The sequence below is a fragment of the Pseudorca crassidens genome, chromosome 5 (genome assembly GCF_039906515.1).
Source record: "Pseudorca crassidens isolate mPseCra1 chromosome 5, mPseCra1.hap1, whole genome shotgun sequence".
Classification (NCBI taxonomy): domain Eukaryota; kingdom Metazoa; phylum Chordata; class Mammalia; order Artiodactyla; family Delphinidae; genus Pseudorca; species Pseudorca crassidens.
Genome location: NC_090300.1, coordinates 23,217,340 through 23,236,277, shown reverse-complemented (window position 1 = coordinate 23,236,277; position 18,938 = coordinate 23,217,340). Strand labels below are relative to the sequence as shown.

The 18,938-nt window shown below is 41.0% G+C and overlaps 1 protein-coding gene across 10 annotated transcripts in view; it reads left to right on the top strand.

Moving 5' to 3' along the window:
- HPS3 (HPS3 biogenesis of lysosomal organelles complex 2 subunit 1) overlaps positions 1 to 18,938 on the top strand; it is a 94,238-nt gene that overhangs the window by 9,485 nt on the left and 65,815 nt on the right. For 9 of the 10 annotated variants that reach the window (XR_010943469.1, XR_010943466.1, XR_010943467.1 and 6 more), the window contains exons 2-8: positions 4,478 to 4,969; positions 5,519 to 5,690; positions 5,794 to 5,879; positions 9,203 to 9,395; positions 13,839 to 13,920; positions 16,489 to 16,643; positions 18,084 to 18,192. Coding sequence is in view for 6 of the 10 variants with exons in the window: in XM_067737539.1 (XP_067593640.1) it covers positions 4,478 to 4,969; positions 5,519 to 5,690; positions 5,794 to 5,879; positions 9,203 to 9,395; positions 13,839 to 13,920; positions 16,489 to 16,643; positions 18,084 to 18,192 (1,289 nt within the window). In the remaining 4 variants the exon portion in view is untranslated. The remainder of the gene's footprint in view (positions 1 to 4,477; positions 4,970 to 5,518; positions 5,691 to 5,793; positions 5,880 to 9,202; positions 9,396 to 13,838; positions 13,921 to 16,488; positions 16,644 to 18,083; positions 18,193 to 18,938) is intronic. The other variant, XM_067737542.1, reaches the window with a different exon arrangement.

Genomic DNA, 18,938 nt, shown 5'->3' with positions numbered 1-18,938 from the left:
TTGTATTTAATTTTTGATACTTTGATTAATATGTGTCTCAGCGTGTTTCTCTTTGGGTTTATCCTGTATGGGACTCTCTGTGCTTCCTGGACTTGATTGACTCTTTCCTTTCCCATGTTAGGGAAGTTTTCAACTATAAGCTCTTCAAATATTTTCTCAGTCCCTTACTTTTTCTCTTCCTCTTCTGGGACCCCTGTAATTGAATGTTGCTGTGTTTAATGTTGTCCCAGAGGTCTCTGAGACTGTCCTCAATTCTTTTCATTCTTTTTTCTTTATTCTGCTCCCTGTCAGTTATTTCCACTATTTTATCTTCCAGCTCACTTATCCATTCTTCTGCCTCAATTATTGTTATTGATTCCTTCTAGAGTATTTTTAGTTCCAGTAATTGTGTTGTTCATCACTGTTTGTTTGCTCTTTAGTTCTTCTAGGTCCTTGTTAAACGTTTCTTCTGTTTTCTCCATTCTGCTTTTGAGATTTTGGATCATCTTTACTATCACTACTGTGAATTCTTTTTCAGGTAGGTTGCCTATTTCATCTTCATTTATTTGGTCTTATAGGTTTTTACCTTGCTTTTTCATCTGTAACGTATTTTTTTGTCATTTCATTTTTTTTTTTTTTTTGGATGGGTGGGGCTGTATTCCTGTCTTACTGGTAGTTTGGCCTGAGGCGTCCAGCACTGGAGTTTGCAGGGAGCTGGACAGAGCCAGGTCTTGGTGCTGAGGTTAGGACCTCTGGGAGGCCTCACTCTGGTTAATATTCCCTAGGGTCTGAGGTTTTCTTTTAGCCCAGCATTTCGGACTCAGAGCTCCCACCACAGGAGCTTGGGCCCAACCTCAGGTCTGGGAACCAAATCCCACAAGCTTTGTGTTGTGGCAAAAAAAAAAAAAAAAAAAAAGGAAAAGAAAAGAAAAAAAGATCAGTACAATATCAAAGAATAAAAAAAAAATTAGAAAGATAAAAAATAGATTAGGAAAAATAAAAATATAATTGATACAACTGCAACAAGGTAAAATAAAACTGCAACAGAGAAAAGAAAAAAAAGGGGGGGGGAACAAGCCAAAAGGAGAGATCAATAACAAAGTATAAAGAATAAAATAAGTTAGAAAAATAAAAGATTTCTTAGGAAAAATAAAAATATAAATGAATCAACAATAATGAATCAGCAAGGTAAAACAGAACCCCAATGTAAAAGAGGAAAGAAGAAAAAAAAGTCTTGGCTGTGGGGGCAGAGTTTAGGGAGGGGTGGAATTTAGGCAAGGGTGGGGTTTAGGGTGGGGTGGGACCTCGGCCAGTGGGGGGGTGACATTTTAGCATGGGGTGGTGCCTAGGCTCAGGACCCGGTCGCTGGTGGTTCCTCCTGTCCCCTTAGGTGTCTGTGATCCCCCACCGGTGCCTGGTAGGTGCCTTGGTCATGCAGAGATGCAAATTCCTCGTCCTCCTAGTCCGCCATCTTGACTCCACCCCCTCACTTTTATTTTTTATTTATTTATTTATTTTTGCGGTACGGGGGCCTGTCACTGTTGTGGCCTCTCCTGTTGTGGAGCACAGGCTCCGGACACACAGGCTCAGCGGCCATGGCTCATAGGCCCAGCCGCTCCGCGGCTTGTGGGATCTTCCCGGACTGGGGCACGAACCCGTGCCCCCTGCATCGGCAGGCGGACTCTTAACCACTGCGCCACCAGGGAAGCCCCTCACTTTTATTATTAATGCACTTAGTTTTGCTTTCAATTTTATGTACCTTAGTTCTGAGTTAGATCTGCAGATGTGTACAAATAGTTCATATTTATGTATTGCACATAATCATGTTGTTCAGCATTGGTGCTATACTGTATTATTTAAGTAATAAAAACCGTGTACAGAGGGTAGGAATGGGGAGTTATTGTTTAATGGATTCAGAGTTTTGGGGAAGATGAAAAAGTTTTGGAGGTGGTGGTAATGGCTGTATAACAGTGTGAATGTACTTAATGTCATTGAGTTGTACACTTAAAAATGGTGAAAATGGTAAGTTTTACTTATATTTTACCACAATAAAAATTTTTGTTTAATGTATTTACTGAGGGAATTCAAGGAAGATGGAGGCCACAAGGCATCTTTTGCCCCCAGCTCCATCAGACTGCTTCTCTGGAACAGAGTGAGCAAATGTATGGGGCCTACGGGGTATATTTAGGCATTCCACCAAGATCTCTGGGGAGAGAACAGGTACAAGGCTCCACCTCTGTGGCATCAAAGGAACCAGCACAGGAGAAGGTTTGCTTCTGTTGAAGGCTGGTTCATTCTGGAGGAGGAGGGGCTTGGCCAGCCCACTTGGTGTCTGCAGAAAGGGGCTGCTCCCGCTTGCTTGCTGCATCTGTATATGGGAAGTTCGTGTGCTAACAGCAGCATTTCAGTTTCAATTCATTGGAAAAGGGCTTGTTTACCTAATAATGTTTAGCATATAGTAAGTTCTCTTTTCAGAATAACACTGACTTATACCCTCTGACCCACAAAGTTCTAAAGATTAAAAATTTAAATGAGGACTTCCCTGGTGGCGCAGGGTTAAGAATCCACTCTCCAATGCAGGGGACACGGGTTCGATCCCTGGTCCAGGAAGATCCCACATGATGTGGAGCAATCGAGCCCATGCGCCACAGCTACTGAGCCTGCGCTCTAGAGCCTGTGAGCCACAACTACTGAGCCTGCATGCCACAACTACTGAAGCTTTCATGCCTAGAGCCTGCGCTCCGCAACAAGAGAAGCTACCGCAGTGAGAAGCCCGTGCACCGCCATGAAGAGTAGCCCCCCGCTCGCTGTAACTAGAGAAAGCCCTCACGCAGCAACGAAGACCCAATGCAGCCAAAAAAAAAAAAAAAAAAAAAAAATTAAATTTAAAAACCCACTGAAATAGAATATATAAGTGTGTGTTTATGTAATTGGAGAACATAAGAGACTGTTTAAGCAAGTTAGGAAACACAGAAGCCAAGAAGGAAAAGATACATAGCTGGTTACATATTGTAAAAGATGCCATACAAAGTCAAACCATAGCAAAGTCAAAAGTCAAACTATAGACTACCAAAAATGATTTGCTCTTCATGGCCAATGAAGGATTAATTATCACTTTTACTCAGAGAGCTGCTCTTCCTCGATAAGAAAAATCAACCTAATAAAATAGTAGATAACTTGCAGAAGAGAAATTATACATGGCTGAATAAACATAGGATAAGATGGCCAGCTTTATAAGTGGTCCGGAAAATATAAATTATAATAACCATTAGAGTCCATGTTTTCCCCATCACATGGAGTCAGTTCTAGTGAAGATGTGGGAAAGTAGTGCTGTTTAAACAGCGCTGTTGACAACATGAATCTCTATTACATAACTGTGATTATAATCTGGCAATATGTGTTAAAAATGCACCTGCCCTTTGACCTGATAGTCTTACTTTTGAGAATCTATGCCGTTGAAACTTACCCCCGCCACTAAATAAATATAGCGGTATAGGCCAATTTATTACAGTATAAAGTATAGTAGCAAAAAAACCCTGGAAATACTTGAATGTAGTATCTCAGTAGGGGAATTGTTGAATAAATTATGGCACATGTACATACAGGATATTTTGCAGATGTTGAAAAGGATGTTAGATATCCATGTATCTAACCTAGAGGGAAAGATATTTGGTAATCTTTTGGTAATACATTGGTAATTTTTTAAAGTTGCAGATGGTTAAATATATTTAGTGTGATTCCATTTTGGTAAAAACAAAAACAAAAATGACAAACTACCACTCTATGATCTAGGTTTATATGAAAGAAAGGTTTAGAAGGACACGGGTTTAGGCTGTGTGTGTTAACATTGTCTCCTCGTGGATCGGACTGCCGGGGAGAGATCATAATACTTTTCATTTTGCACCTCTTTATCACTTTGACTTCTCACAACAAAGAGTGATTCCAAAATTACTTTGTAATTTAAAATAATCCAAGAAAATCAACAATTAAGGGAAAATTAACTTAGATTGAAATTTTATTTAATATGTATGGCTTTATCCTGTTTCTCAGAGTTGACATAAAGATACGACTTTTGTGGGAAGGGGAAGGGTTGTAGTATAAGTTCTGCTAACCTCTTCAGAGTTCCTGAATTTATACCTAATTTTAACATCACACTAATACCAAACTCTTTATGTCAGGAGAACTTCGTTAGAGCTGTAGATTCAGAGCTGCGGTAACACTTAGAGCTCTCATAGGAATAAATCGTAGAATTTCTCTGTAAGCTTCATGAATAATTAATGGGTTATCTGAAGACATTAAAATGGGGGGAAATTGTATTTCAGAATCTAAATGTCTATTAGTTAAAAATACACCTAAGATCCTGTTACTTAGAGTTTCGTTCTAGTCAATCTTTAATTCAAACATTCACATTAGATTCAGTTATAGTTCCTTTTCATGGTGCAAGGTAAGTGGTGGTTTCTAATTACAAATTCTAAGTATAATCTTATTTCTTTCTCAGGAGACTATTTGGTAGCAGTTGAAGAGAAAAACAAAGCTACGTTTCTGCGCGCTTATGTGAACTGGAGAAGTAAAAGGACCGAAAACTCCCGAGTGTGTATCCGAATGGTCGGGCATGACGTGGAGGCACCCTTCAGTGAAACCTTCAGAGACCAGATGTCTATTGTGGAAATGCCGCTTTCTGAGGCCCCCCTGTGCATTTCCTGTTGCCCTGTGAAAGGAGACCTTCTTGTTGGCTGCACAAATAAGTTAGTTTTATTTAGTTTGAAGTATCAGATCATTAATGAAGAATTCTCAATATTGGACTTTGAGCGTTCTTTAATTATCCATATAGATAATATCACCCCTGTTGAAATTTCTTTTTGTATTGGATATGTCGCTGTCATGTCAGACTTAGAGGTTTTAATCCTAAAACTGGAGTCAGACCCCAAAAATGGAGAGCGTGTTAACCACCATCCACGTAAGACCAACAATCCAGTGAAACTGTCAGAAGGTAAATAATGAATTTAGCTTACTTTCTTGTGTTGGGTGCAGAGAAAACCCTTATTTCTGGCAATCTCTGAAAGGCTCTAGTATGTGTATTGCAAGCCACATTATTTATGATGTAGTTGTTCCTAATACATGGGATTTGGATTTATCTTCTGGCTGCCCATATCTTATTCTGTAGCATGTAAATGTATTTCCACATATATCTGTCATGAGAAATAATGAAACAGCTGCTGCTGGATGAGGAGTTCTGGACCCAGTCCTCATGTTTACTAGCTGAATGACCTCGGGTTAGGAATACCATCGCTGAGTTTCAATTTCCTCGTGTGTAAAATGGGGATGATGATAATAGCCCATTGTACTTTATCAGTTGTGAGGGATAAATGAGCAAGTGCTGAGCCTTTTCAAAATCATAGTGCTTTATAAATACGTGAGATGTGTGTGCATAAATTATTCCTATGTCTATTTAATTGGTGGGGGGATATTGTGCAATCTGATTTGCATTGGAGGGGTACTTGGAGTTATTAAATAATTTTCTTCAATTTTATTTTTGAAGACATCAGTAATGAGACTTTGCAGCTTGAGTCAGATGATTTTGTTATCTGCCAAAAGCCCATGGAACTTCTTGGTGAAAAAAGCAAACAGTCTGGAATAGCTGTTACACTGGAGTCAACAGGATTAGCTGATGAAAAAATAAAATATTTCCACGTTCAGCACCTGCTCTATAGGTACTAGAAAGCTTTTTATTCACCAGCATTTAATATATATTTACCTACTTAAAGTACATGGAAATTAGATCTCTCCCCCCTCTCTCTCTCTTTAAACTCACAGACGTTTTGCTCCTGATATTTCATCCTGTGTCTTGTCGGATGACATCAAGTTGCATTCACTTCAGCTGCTGCCCATTTACCAAACTGGTAAGTATGACAGTGCTGCGGTGCAATGAGGTGAAAAAGCCCTCGGACGGGAGGGGAGACCGGTGTGGGAAGTAGATTAGGTTCTTCTACTGAGGCTCCCTGTGGCCTTGGGCAGATTCCTTAGCAAATAACAGTAAGTGCTAGAAAGGGAAGTCGTGACTGCTAGGAGAAGCCATGGAGAGGATGTGACTGACAGAACCCATTTCCCTGTTTGAAATGGTCTCTAGGTCCCAAAAGGGAAATGGAAGCCCTGTTATAGCTAAGGTTCATCTGGGTCCAGCTGGGTCATTTGCCAGAGCTGCTTATGATGGCCTTGTGAGCCAGGTGGGAGAATGTGGACTGAATGGAAATCCATTTAGAGCGGTGGTTTTCAACCCTACTGCACATTGGCCTTACTTGGACGCTTTTCAAGATACTGTTGCCCAGTCTTTACGTGTTGGAGATTCTGACTTAATTGGTCAGCTATGCAGCCTGGGCATCAGTATTTTTTAAAACCTCCCCAGCAATATGATGGGCAACCGAGATTAAGAATCACTGTTAAGTTTTGTACTTAGTCCTGGCCCGCTTAATATCTTTAGGAGTTGCCTAGGGAAAGATAGGAATATTTTTCTGATTAAATGGGTTTATAACCTTCATTATTTTTTTCTTTCTTTTAGCAAACATTTACTGAGTACCTACTATGTCGGGTATTGTGCTGAATACTAGGGAACCAATAATGAGCAAAAGTATGCAGAGTACTTGTACTCAGGGAGCCTGTTGTCTCGCGGGGGGGAGGCAGACATGAATGGAATGATCACAAGAAAGAGTACACAATTACACTCTGACCTGAGCACTCTGTGAGAGAGGAACTCTGTCTCGAGAGAGTATAACAAAAGATCCTGACCTCCTCCTGGGGTCAGGGAAGGCTTCCTGAGAAAGAGGATCTGCAGAGTGAATAGGGGCCGATTTGGGGATAGGGTTGGTACAGAGGAAGCAGTGAAGGCCTTGTGGCCGAGGGAGAATCTTTGCGGAACTGAGAGAAGCAAGGGAGAGGGAGGTGTAACATGAGGCAGGAGACCAGAGGGCACACAGCCACCTTAGAGGGTTAGCTCTTTATCCAGGGATTTCCCCCAGCACCTGGAACAAAAGCCCAAATCCTTTTCATGGCCTCCGTGACCCTGACTCGGAGCTCTTCTTGTCCCACTCACCCTCTTACAATTCTCCATCCATGTGACTTTTCTCTCTTCCTCAGATACACCGAGCACACTCTTATCTAAGACCTGTTATTTACTCTTCCAGTGCTCAGAAGGAACCTCCCTCAGAGCTTGCGTTACTTGGTGTCTTCCAGTTCTACAATTCACAGCTCACGTATCACCTCGCCACAGAGAACTCCTCTGACTTCTCTATTTAAACTGTTCCCTCTCCACATACTGCAGAGTTTGTTTATTCTCCACCCCACTCCCCCTCACTAGAATGAATGCAGTTACTTTGTCTTGTGCACTGTGGTATACCCAGAACCTGGAACAGTGGCACGTAGTAGGTGTCTGAGGTGTCTGATGGATGTTTACTTAGTGGACAGATGAGGGGATGGGTAGTACATGTATGAGCTGGGCCCTGCTGGATGAGTAAAATTTTTAGAAGTTGGACATTTTGGTAAGGTATTACATAAAGGGAACCAACACAGGCAAGGTGTAAAACCATCATGTGTGTTTGGAGACTAGCAAGCAGCTCTGTCTAACTAGAGCACAGATGTGTGTAGGAAAGAAGAGGAAGTAGAAACTGGATCAGTTGCTTTGGGCCAGTTGTGGAAGTGCCATAATTGAACTTTCTTCTGTTATTGATGGTGTCCTTGAAGGGTATCAATCAGAGCTATATGTTTTTTTAAAAACATTTTGATTATGAAAAATTTCAAGCACACAGATGTAGAGAAAATAGTACAGTGACCCCTATGTACCCATCACACAACTTCAACAGTGTTGCCTCATAACCACCCCCCACCCCATGCCAGATTATTTTTATGCAAATCCAAGAGTGTATACCTTTTCATCTCTAAATATTTCAGCATGTGTTTCTAAAAGAAAAGGATTCTTTTATTTAAACAAACCCCAAATGTAATTTCACATTTTTTAAAGATGGCTTGATATCATCAAATACCCATCAGTTCAAATTTCCCTGATTGTCTAAAACAATTTTTTCTGCAATTTACTTGTTTGAATCAGATTTCAAGTAAGGTTCATACGTTGCAATTAGTTCTGATGTCTTCTACCTCTCTTTTAATATGTAGGCTCTGCCTTCCCCTCTCTTTCTTTTTTCTTTGCAATTTAGTTAGCAAGAAACTGCACTATTACTGCAGAATTTCCCACAATCTGGATTTTGCTGATTGACTCCCCACAGTGTCATTTAACATGTTCCTGTATCCCTGTATTTCCCTCTGATCTAAAACTGCATTGTTCAGTATGGTAGCCATTAGTCACATGTTGCAATTGAGCACTTTGAAATGTGACTAGTCTAAATTAAGATATGCTGTAAATGTAAAATTAACACTAGGTCTTAAAGACTTAGTACAACAAAAAATGTAAAATATCTCAATTTTTTATTGATTGCTTATTAGAATGATAATATTTTGGATGTGTTGGATTAATGCAATATATTTTTAAAATTTGGCCTGCTTTTTATTTTTTAAAAAGTGATTACTAGAAAACTTCAAATTACATATGTAACTCACGTTATAGTTCTATTGACAGTGCTGTTCTAGACAGGCTTGATCAGGTGATGGTGATGATCATGATTTTTTTGGTAACAAGTGTTGAGTTCTCTTGGAAGGTACATAGTATTAGGTTGGCTCTTTTTGTTAACAACCATTGGTTAATCAATGGTTGACAACCATTGATGGTGATCACCTAGATCTGTTAATTTATTAGGGGTTTCAAATGGTGATATTATATCACTCCTTTTTCTTTCTTTCTTTTTTTTTTTTTTTTTTTTGCGGTACACGGGCCTCTCACTGTTGCGGCCTCTCCCGTTGCGGAGCACCCGCTCCGGACACGCAGGCCCAGCGGCCGTGGCTCACGGGCCCAACCACTCCGCGGCATGTGGGATCTTCCCGGACCGGGGCACGAACCCGTGTCCCCTGCATCGGCAGGCGGACTCTCAACCACTGCGCCACCAGGGAAGCCCTCCTTTTTCTTTTTTTACTGGCATTCTTATATAAAGAGCAACTTCCCCTAAGCAACTCTTTGGTTCTCCATTTATAGACTTTTTTGCATAGAAAAGTCAAAATATTGGTTCCCTTTATTTACTGGTTTCATGGTTGGTTTGTTTTTTTGTTTGTTTTCTTCATGCAGGGTCTCTTACTTCTGAGAGAAAACATTCATCTCAGGAGAAAGAGTTGCTGAGCCTCTTTTGTTTTTTCTCATTACCTCATGTGGGCTATCTGTACGTGGTTGTCAAATCTGTTGAATTAATGTCAGTCTACCAGTATCCTGAGAAGTCTCAGCAGGCGGTGCTCACACCACAGTTTTTGCATGTCATCACGAGGTATGTTCCAGTCACTTGCTGGCTTCTGAGTCACTTATTTCTCTGTAAATTCTTGAGGTGCTTTCTAAATCCTTAAATGAGAATTATGTGCACCGTCGCATGGCACTGTACATCAATGATATACATCTGTGGGTTTTTTGTTCTTTTCTTAATGGCCCGTACCTGCCTTTTCAATGTCAGAGATGTAGATTCCGGTTTTGCCTTTGTTTTATTTTCTTAGCCTGGATGGGGATCTTTCTAAGGAAGTATAAAGTTCTTCATGAGGGAAGATTTTCATAGGGAATTCTAATGAAAGGTCAGTGGGGCCAGTCAGGGCATCTCTTTAGACTTTGTTTTAGATTTCCTAATTTTTTTTCACTGCTGTTCTATCTTTTCCGTATGAGTTGAGTTAATTGATAATGGTGTAGGACTGTCAAGAGGCCAGAAAGACTGCCTGATTCTACCCTCTGAGTAGCGTAGATGGGGAAAGGATCCAGAGGTTGGGGGTGGTCACGGTCATGTGGCTAACTGGTGGTGGATGTCTTCTGAGTTGCCTTACCCTAGTAATCTGGCATGTAAACTGGGCTCCTGAGCAGGGCTTTAATGTCATTTCCTTTTATCTCAGCAGTAAGTGATGCTTATGGTTTTATTTCCTGTTTTTTCAGTTTAGATTATAGTCAAGGCACTGCATTAAGCCCTCTGGCCAACCACCTGTGAATAAGGCACACCATCTGCTTTCTGAAGCAACAACATAAGAGAGGGCCAGAGACCAGGGACGCAAACACTAGGAGATTAGTGAAAAATGTCTCAAGACTTCGTGAAAGGGGCGTAGGCTGTGGGAGGAGGGAAATTACTTCTGGCTGAGTCACACGGGTAAGGTTTTTGCGTTTGAAGTGAAGCCCGGAAGCTAGTTAGAATTTGACACATAGAGATTGGAAGAGAAAGACATTCTAGATAGAGGGAAAGCTATAAACAAAGCTATGTCCAGGTTTGCAGGAGTGTCCAATAATTAATTGCATAGGACAGTGATTTTTGTTTTGTTTTGTTTTGTTTTCAGCTGAGTGGTAATATCAGAATCTCCAGCAGGTGCTGGAGTGTATTTCACACAGCACAGGACCCACCTGGAGATTCTGACACCCACTCCTAGCGGGGGTACTCCCCTGCCTTTTCACTCCCTGGTGGTGTAGGGAGAAATGCTGTTGTGTGTTCCTTAAACGAACAGTGTGGAGGTAGCTAGTCTTTTTAATTTCCAAAGTGTTGTGTAGTTATGTCCTTTAAATGTAAAGGAGCTGAAACATAGAGAAACGGGGAAAACAGTGCTTGAGAGAGAACTCAGGGCTTTGGAAATTAAGGAATATTTTGAGATTTTGACCAAAGAAAGGGATGTGAATAGAGCATTGCTTTAGGAAAATGAGTGGTGGCCACTGTGGAGGATGGTTTGAACATAGATAATGAGCTATTGGGATGGTTCAGTAAGGATAATGAGGGGTTGCACTTGGACTGGGCAGTAGCAGTGAGAAGAGAAGGAAGCATGGATGGGAGAGAATTACAAGACTTGATGTCTAGTGGGATACTGGGAATGGAGAAGACATGAGAAAACCCACCAGTTTTGAGCCTGCTTTTATGAAAGAATGGAGGCTGCTGTGGCATGGGGTGAAAGAAAAGTTTGGTTTAGACATTGGAGTTTGAGGTGCTTAGGGAATACCAAGAGGAAATGTTGATAGGTTTTTGGACACATAGGACTGAAGATTAGGGAAAAGAGGAAAGGTTAGATATTTTTATTACCAACAAAAAAGAGCTCATTATCAAAGTAGTGATCATGACCCCAAGAATGTGTAGACAGAGAAAAGTAGTTGGAGAACTAAACTGGTGAAAGTCATGTTTAGAAAGCGAGGGGAAAAAGAGAAGGGTCTGTAAAGATGCGGAAGAATCCAGAAAACTATAGCTTCTCAGAAACCAAGGAAAAATTAGAGGGAGAAAGAAGGAAGACAATCTTTATTTCTGCCCCCAAATATTTATACAACAGACTATCTTTTATCCATCTGATTGTATAAATGTACAGGACACTGAGAATTTAGTGAGTGGACCCTCTAAATGCCCCTCCACCCAGAGTATGTCATGAACTAGTTTGGAATGTAGAGTCCCGAAAACATAGTATAGTGAGGGCTTGAAGAGACTTAAAATCTGGCCTGCTTCCAGGTGGGAAATTATTGAATCTTTTCTTAATATTAGCACCAAAAGATACTCTGCCATCATTAACCTGACTATGGAAGCATTAGACATTAGAATAGCGGTTGTTATATGTAAATTCAGATTCTTAATAAAGATTCCCCACCCCTATATTTAAAATCCTATATTGTTGAACTAATTTTTACATATTTTTTATTTTACCCAATAGATAGTATTTTAGAAATATCTTGATCCATAAGTTTGTCTTGAAAAGTTTCTTGAATAGTGATATGTTTATATACCCTCAAAAAAAAGCAATAAAATGTTTTTTAAAAGACTCTAAGAACAATATAAAATCATGTAATAAAATGTTATCCTCGTAGACATACATGAATCGGAAGGCCTCCCATAATCTGCCTTCTCAGAGTCAACCTTGTCAACACTTGGTCTATATTCATCCAACTTTTTTTTTTTTTAAAAGAATACATAAACAGCTATGGTTTGATTTTTACAGAAGTGGATCGTACGATGTCCACTTTTGAGCAACTTGCTGCTTCGCTTAGCAGCGTATCCTGGACGTCTTTCCAGGCCAGCACACTTCAGTTCACTTTGTTCTTCTCTTATACTGCTGCTTAGTATTCCAGCTACCGCTAATAGCTGGATTAATGTTGCTGGAGGTGAGTTGGAGGATGCAGCCTTTTTCTCTCTAGAACCTAAAGGTCATCTTTGTGGTCATAGCTACTCTGACCTGTCATCCTGGCCCCACTGCAGGTACTTCTTTTGGTTCCCAGTATCTCAAAGTCCCTTCTGTTTAGTTTTCTTCGTGAGGGCACCCTCTACCCCAGATTTCTAAGCGGCGGTGCTACCGTCCCAGCTATTGTCATGACTCCAGAGGTCACATCCTAGAGCTCTCTGGACATGGACACAGTTGACAGTGGGCTGAGACCAAAGTGGAAGCCCCAGCAAACAGATGGAGAGTCCTGACTGACGCCTCTACATCGTGCCAAGTCTCGCAGCTGTGAAAATGTCAGAATGATTCTCTTGTTAAAGAAGTATTTCTTCTATTTTAAGGTTATTGTTAGATTTGCTTTAGTCCTTCATTTCTTTATTTCAATAGAGTTCATTTTTACTTCTCTCACGTTCTGATTTTTTAAAAAATTTTATTTATTTATTTATTTTGGCTACGCTGGGTCTTTGTTGCTGCGCACGGGCTTTCTCTAGTTGTGGCGAGCAGGGGCTACGCTTCGTTGCAGTGCACGGGCTTCTGATTGCCGTGGCTTCTCTTGTTGCGGAGCACAGGCTCTAGGCGCACGGGCTTCAGTAATTGTGGCTCGTAGGCTCAGTAGTTGTGGTGCACGGGCTTAGTTGCATGTGGGATCTTCCCGGGCCAGGGCTTGAACCCGTGTCCCCTGCATTGGCAGGCTGATTCTTAACCACTGAGCCACCCGGGAAGCCCTCTGATTTGTTTTTAAAAATCATTCCTGGGAACCCACGACAAGATGGGTTTTGTATCAATTTCTAAGTTAAACATTGATGGTTTTCAATGTCAGTGTTGGAGGGTTGACTTGTAAGTCTCCAAGCACTTACTGTGGGGTCTCCGGGTTGCTTTGCTGTGCAGACATAGCCTGGGGTTGTGGAAAGAGCTAGAGGAGTGTGAAGAGTGAGGAGACCTGGGGTCTAATTTAACTCCATTCTCCAGAGAGGACTTGGACCAATCATGTACCTTGCAGGCCCTAATCTTTAAAAACAAGCTGCTGGACTAGGTAATTCTGAAGGTTCCTTCAGACAGTCTCTGATTTTCTCTACCATTGGATTGGGTTTGCATAATCTAAGTGTGTTGGGCAGCATAATCCAGGCTCCATTTCATCCCGAGATAATAATCAGTAAACTTGGGTTCTAACCTTGGCTTTAATAGTCACCTCTCTGTACTTTGGGCAGATCCCAGGGGCATCATTTTGTCTATAAGATGAGGGTATTGACCCAGATCCATGGTTCTTAACTAGGAGTGTATGTCACACAAGGAGCTTTGTAGAAATATACGTGTCTTAATTCAGCCCCTAGAGATTATGATTTGGGTAGGAGTGAGTGGGGACCAGTCATGTATTTAAAAAGCACTCCATAGGGTTTCTGAGGTACTCTCCTTGTTAAGAAGTAGCCTAACTTGTCAGCATTGACACATACTTGGGTCTTCCCCGACCCCTGCCATTGCTCTGTGCTCCTGTGAAATCCTCCCAACGGTGGGCACATTGGTTCCTGGCCTCCAGTTTGTTCAGTGGCATCTCTCCTCTTCCTCAGTAACAACCTGCAGTGTTACACAGTGCGGTGCAGTGCGGCGGCCGCTCGGGAGGAGGACCCGTATGTGGACACCACCCTGAAGGTTAGAGCTGGCTTATGACGGTGCAACCTAAAGATCACAGTATGAGTGCTTGCAAATTTGCTCTTCGTGTCTAAGCCTGGCAAACATTAAAGTCTTGTTTTTTTCAATTAGAATGTTGGAATGTAAAATGATAAGCATTTTGTGATTCGTGGTGTAGATGGTAATTTTTAAGATTACTTTGAAAGCATTTTACTCAGAATTTAGATAGAATGCATAGTTTTAAAAATTTGGTAAAGAATATATATATAGTGTAACTTCAGAGAGAGCACTTCACAGCTATGGTGTACTACAATTTTATTCATTTAATAGAAGTATTGGTGGCCATTGTATAGAGCTGTGAACAAAACAGTACAGAAATCAGTATATTCAAGAGCACAAAAGTGAATACAGTGCTTTCGGATGATTTATTTATACTGTTATCAGATATGCCTTTAATTCTTTAATCGTTTTACAAAGCCTTCAACAACTTTCCTGTAGTTCTGTAGTTTTGATCTAGTGTAAATGGACATTCTAGATCTATAACCTCGTTTTTAGTGAGTAGTAATACGCTTAGTCTCTGAAAAGCTCTTGACCGCCAAATAAACAGAGGCAGTGTTATGATGAAATTCTCTGTTTTCTGACCTTGAATTTTCTGTTCTCAGAAATACGCTGATCATTTGCATCATACTCCTCATGTGCAGTTTTACCCCCGGAGCATAAGCTATTTGAATGGGTGTTTGTTGTGCATATCCGTGCTGTAGGGAACCCCCAAGTTATGATGGCCTCTATTTCACATGTTAATGTCCATCTGGCACCTGGAACGCCTTTTTCTGGAAAAATGAATGTTCAGTGATGATGGTGTGTAGTACTTAATGTGTCCGAGGCACTCTTCCATTATCACTGTCACCCAAATTGTGAAATGCACTGGCGTTTTCTGGAAATTGTGTCTGAGTTCTTTTTTGTTACGGGCTGCCTATCACTTTCTGCTGCTGACCAGGCTTACTGCCTACCCTCAGCCTCTTGGGAAATAAGAATCATAGCTTTCCCATGCCTTTCTGTCTGTGTTTAAGATATACACATAGCCTTTTCAGGAGATTTTTTTTTTTTTTTTTTTGCCGTACGCGGGCCTCTCACTGTTGTGGCCTTTCCCGTTGCGGAGCACAGGCTCCAGACGCGCAGGCTCAGCGGCCATGGCTCACGGGCCCAGCCGCTCCGCGGCATGTGGGATCCTCCCAGACCGGGGCACGAACCCGTGTCCCCTGCATCGGCAGGTGGACTCTCAACCACTGTGCCACCAGGGAAGCCCCTTGTTTTTTGCTTTAAGCCTCAGAGAGACATAGACTTGTGTAGGTAGTGATGGTGGAGTGAGGGGTACATAACAGATTGAGGTAGGATCAATCTGCATTTGGAAATAAATCTCAGTTCTAGGCCTTCTCAGAGTCTCATAAAACCAGAGGGAAGGAACACAGAAGAAAGGAAGGTAGAAAAGAGGAGAGATGGGCAGCTGGTGGGGAACGCTGCCCCTGAGGCCAGTCCTCCCGAAGGTGGCAGAGGGAAGGACGGTGATCACACCTCCCGGCTCCCCCTTCCCTGCGATTCCACCATTCTGAAATCCTAGATGCCCCTGAATGAGCACACCATCGTTTTGCTCCCTTGCTGACTCAGGCTTTGGGAGCTGCGGTGTCTGAGAAAGGTTTCACAACCTCAGAGTCGGGACCAAAGTACACGCGATCTTCATTTCCCTTTCCTCTGAGATGCTGGCTCAGCATCGCCAAGGCCAACCTAACTATTCTTAGGAATGTCAAAATAGATGGAGGTTTTCCCCCATGTGCTTTGTACAAAAGGGACAATGAAGATGACCTCAGAATCAAAACAGCATTAATGGAGGAGAGGGGGAGGCCTGGCAGCATCATTTTGTGAGTCGCAGAAAGAGCTCTTCCATTATATTCCGTATCCATTCTACTTGAGTGAATGGTCCCTTATAAGGACAGGAGGCTGGCTCCTGGTCCAGGATTTCCTCCAGTTTGCCTGACACACCCCAGCCTGTTGGCTGTTGCAGGCAGTGTTCACATCTACAGAGCTAACAGAAGCCATCGGAACATGAGAGTGTTTCTTTCGTACACACGCAACCACTAAGAAACCATTTTATGTACTCTACCTGAAGTACAATGTCCTTTTATAGTGTCTCGTTTTGTCTAAAGAGGCCACTTGAACGTACCCTGAGCCAGCCCACTGTTAGTGGGGAATTTCCTGGGTGGCAGGTAATCAGCCCAGGGCTGGGCTCCTGGAGGGTCTCTGTAAGGCAGAGAGTTCCCGCAGCTTTGAGGGGCCTCAGGTGTAACCCACTCTCTGCATTCCTTAAATCAAAGTCAACAGATACTAAGTAGCCCTTTGGCAGACACATGGATGAGATAGTTGGTTAAATAGTTTAGATAGGATAACCTCTTACTCTGATAAGAATAGGAATTTGAATTATTTGGGAGGAGAGTGAGGGGGAAGGAGACATTGTATCAAATACATTGATTTTTGAAGATTAAAATTCATGCACTTTATTCCTTAGCTAAATTTCCGATTTTTTTTCCTTATTAGGCTTGCCCACCTGTCAGTATGGATGTCTGTGCTTTAAGAATACAGCTTTTCATAGGCTTGAAAGCCATCTGTCACTTTAAAAACCACATTATACTTCTGACCAAGGCAGACCCTGAAACAATTCCTGAGAGAAGAGAGTCACCCAAGAGGCTTCTGTAAGCATCCCCTCACCCCCAGACATTCCTGCGAAAGTTTCTGCAATGAATTGTTACTGCTATATTTTGCATACATCTTTGTTGATATTTTTTTAAATGAAAGCTTTGAATGATCAGATAGCTTTTCTAGGTGTTCTTATTCCAGAGTAAGAAAAGAAGTTTCTGATGATCTCTATAATATCCTTTATAATTGACCTTGAACTTTTAGAAGAAGGTGAAGTATAAAATTAGTTCAGTAAATATCTGTGGTGTTTTAGATAAGAAGTTAAAGGGCATGCCTTTTTTGTGTAATTAACAAGTAAGACAGAGCCTCTTATGCTGATCCAAGTGACAAGGCTCTTTATTATTTTTCTTCTTTGGCCTTTAAGTGGCTACATTTTTATCCAAAGATTATTTTCTGGTATTTCAATGAAAAAGAAATTAACAATGCATTTCTTACCTTAAAGCACATTCATGATGTATAGATTATGTGTTAATCTACCTTAGAGTAAAAGTGCATTATTATTCTAATCTCAGGTTGACACTTCGGTTTTTTGCTTTCACATTGTTTGGAATAGAATGCTTAATTCCAGAGAGGTTAATGCTTCTATTCGATGTTTTCTATACTGTGAACTTAGTGGTAGGGAATGCAATCTAATTTGAACAGTCCTCTATGGAAAATGAAGTAGGAAAGAAATCTGTTTGCAGGAGAGGAACACAGATTGTATTTCAAGTCTAACATTGTTTTCCATTTTCAACATAAGTTTAAGCTTTTCTGAATTATTTGTGCCTGTGCTTTGTTCCACCGGCAGGAATAACCAGATTCCCTTGGGTAACTGCTCACTTAGAGTGTGCACAAAGTGGTCTGAGACTGACTGATCCTAAAAGCTTTCTGGCGAGAGGAAAAATAGCTTGTAATCTCACACATTTGACATCTTAAAAGTAGTATATATTTTTAAATGATTTTTCAAAAAATTCTGATTTATTTGAAAATGCATTTGGTCTAGGGTCTGCATTTTTAAAAGATTGCATACTACAGAAAATGCATCATGTAGTGAAAGCAAGAGATAAGGTAGTGTGCCTCCAGCAGATGTTCAGTTCTGTCTTTTGCATTTTCCCAGCAGCCCTTGGCCTCATGAAGGCCATATCCAAGCCTTTCTTCCTTTTGAGGACTCTTGCCTGTTCTGTGAACTTATTGCCTATTTAACAATACTTGTGGAATGAATTGCAAGTGCTTGGTTTATCAGTCCGCGAGAGTGTAGTATGTTAAGTGCTGTTTGGCCTACGTAGCATTGTGCACTAATGTTCTCTAAAAATCGACTGTGTAGTTAATCAACAAAGAAAATACTAAATGAAAATGATATCATAATTACAATATTTTAGGTATCTAATATTTACCATTTAAAATTCCCGTTTATTAATAATATGTCTTATAATTCTTGTCCTTTGTTTTGCTTTTAGTTCTAGAAAAGGTACCAGTGTTAATCTCAAAACACCTCCTGTAGCTGAGGCTGGGTGGAATTTGTATATTGTGAATACGATCTCACCAGTGCAACTGTACAAAGAAATGGTATTCCTTTCAGACTTCTAATTCTTACTGGTAGAAATTTTTACAGTCTAATTGATGACTAGAAATTGATTCTAATTATCGTACATGCAGAATGCCACAGCCAGCCAGCTTCCAGGCTCTGTCTGACAGTACAGTGTATTATCTTCACCTTCTTGTTTTCACAGCTCCTGATATTTGAGGAGCCAGGAGAAATTCCCTTCACTAAAATAAGATTCCCTTGTTCATACCCACTCTCCTATGAGAATTGATTAGCCAGTCTAAACATAAGTAGCCTTTGACCTTTATTTTGAACCCTAGCAAAGAGAACCATGAAATGGAGCCGAAAGAAATCTTAGATCATATGTCCCTGTCTCACACTTCTTTGAAATATTAGCAGATAGTCCCAGGGCACTGCAGCACTTGTAGCATTGTCCCATAGGCATCCTTCTTCCTCTTCTAAGAGTGACAACTGCCTACTCATCCCTGACAATTTTTATCAACTCTTTATTTTGAAATAATTTCAAACCTACAGAAAAGTTGCAAGAATAAGAATAGTACAAGTAAAACCTGTGTATTCCCCACACAGATTTGCCCATAGCCAACATTATACTCCCTTTGTTTCTCCCTCTCTTTTCTTCTTTTTTGCACTCTTGTACAAATGCGCAAGCACGCATGTCTATTTTCTCCTGATCCATTGGAAGGTATATTGCATACGTCATAGCCTAAGGCTCCTAAATATTTCAGTGCATGTTTCCTAAGAATTGAGA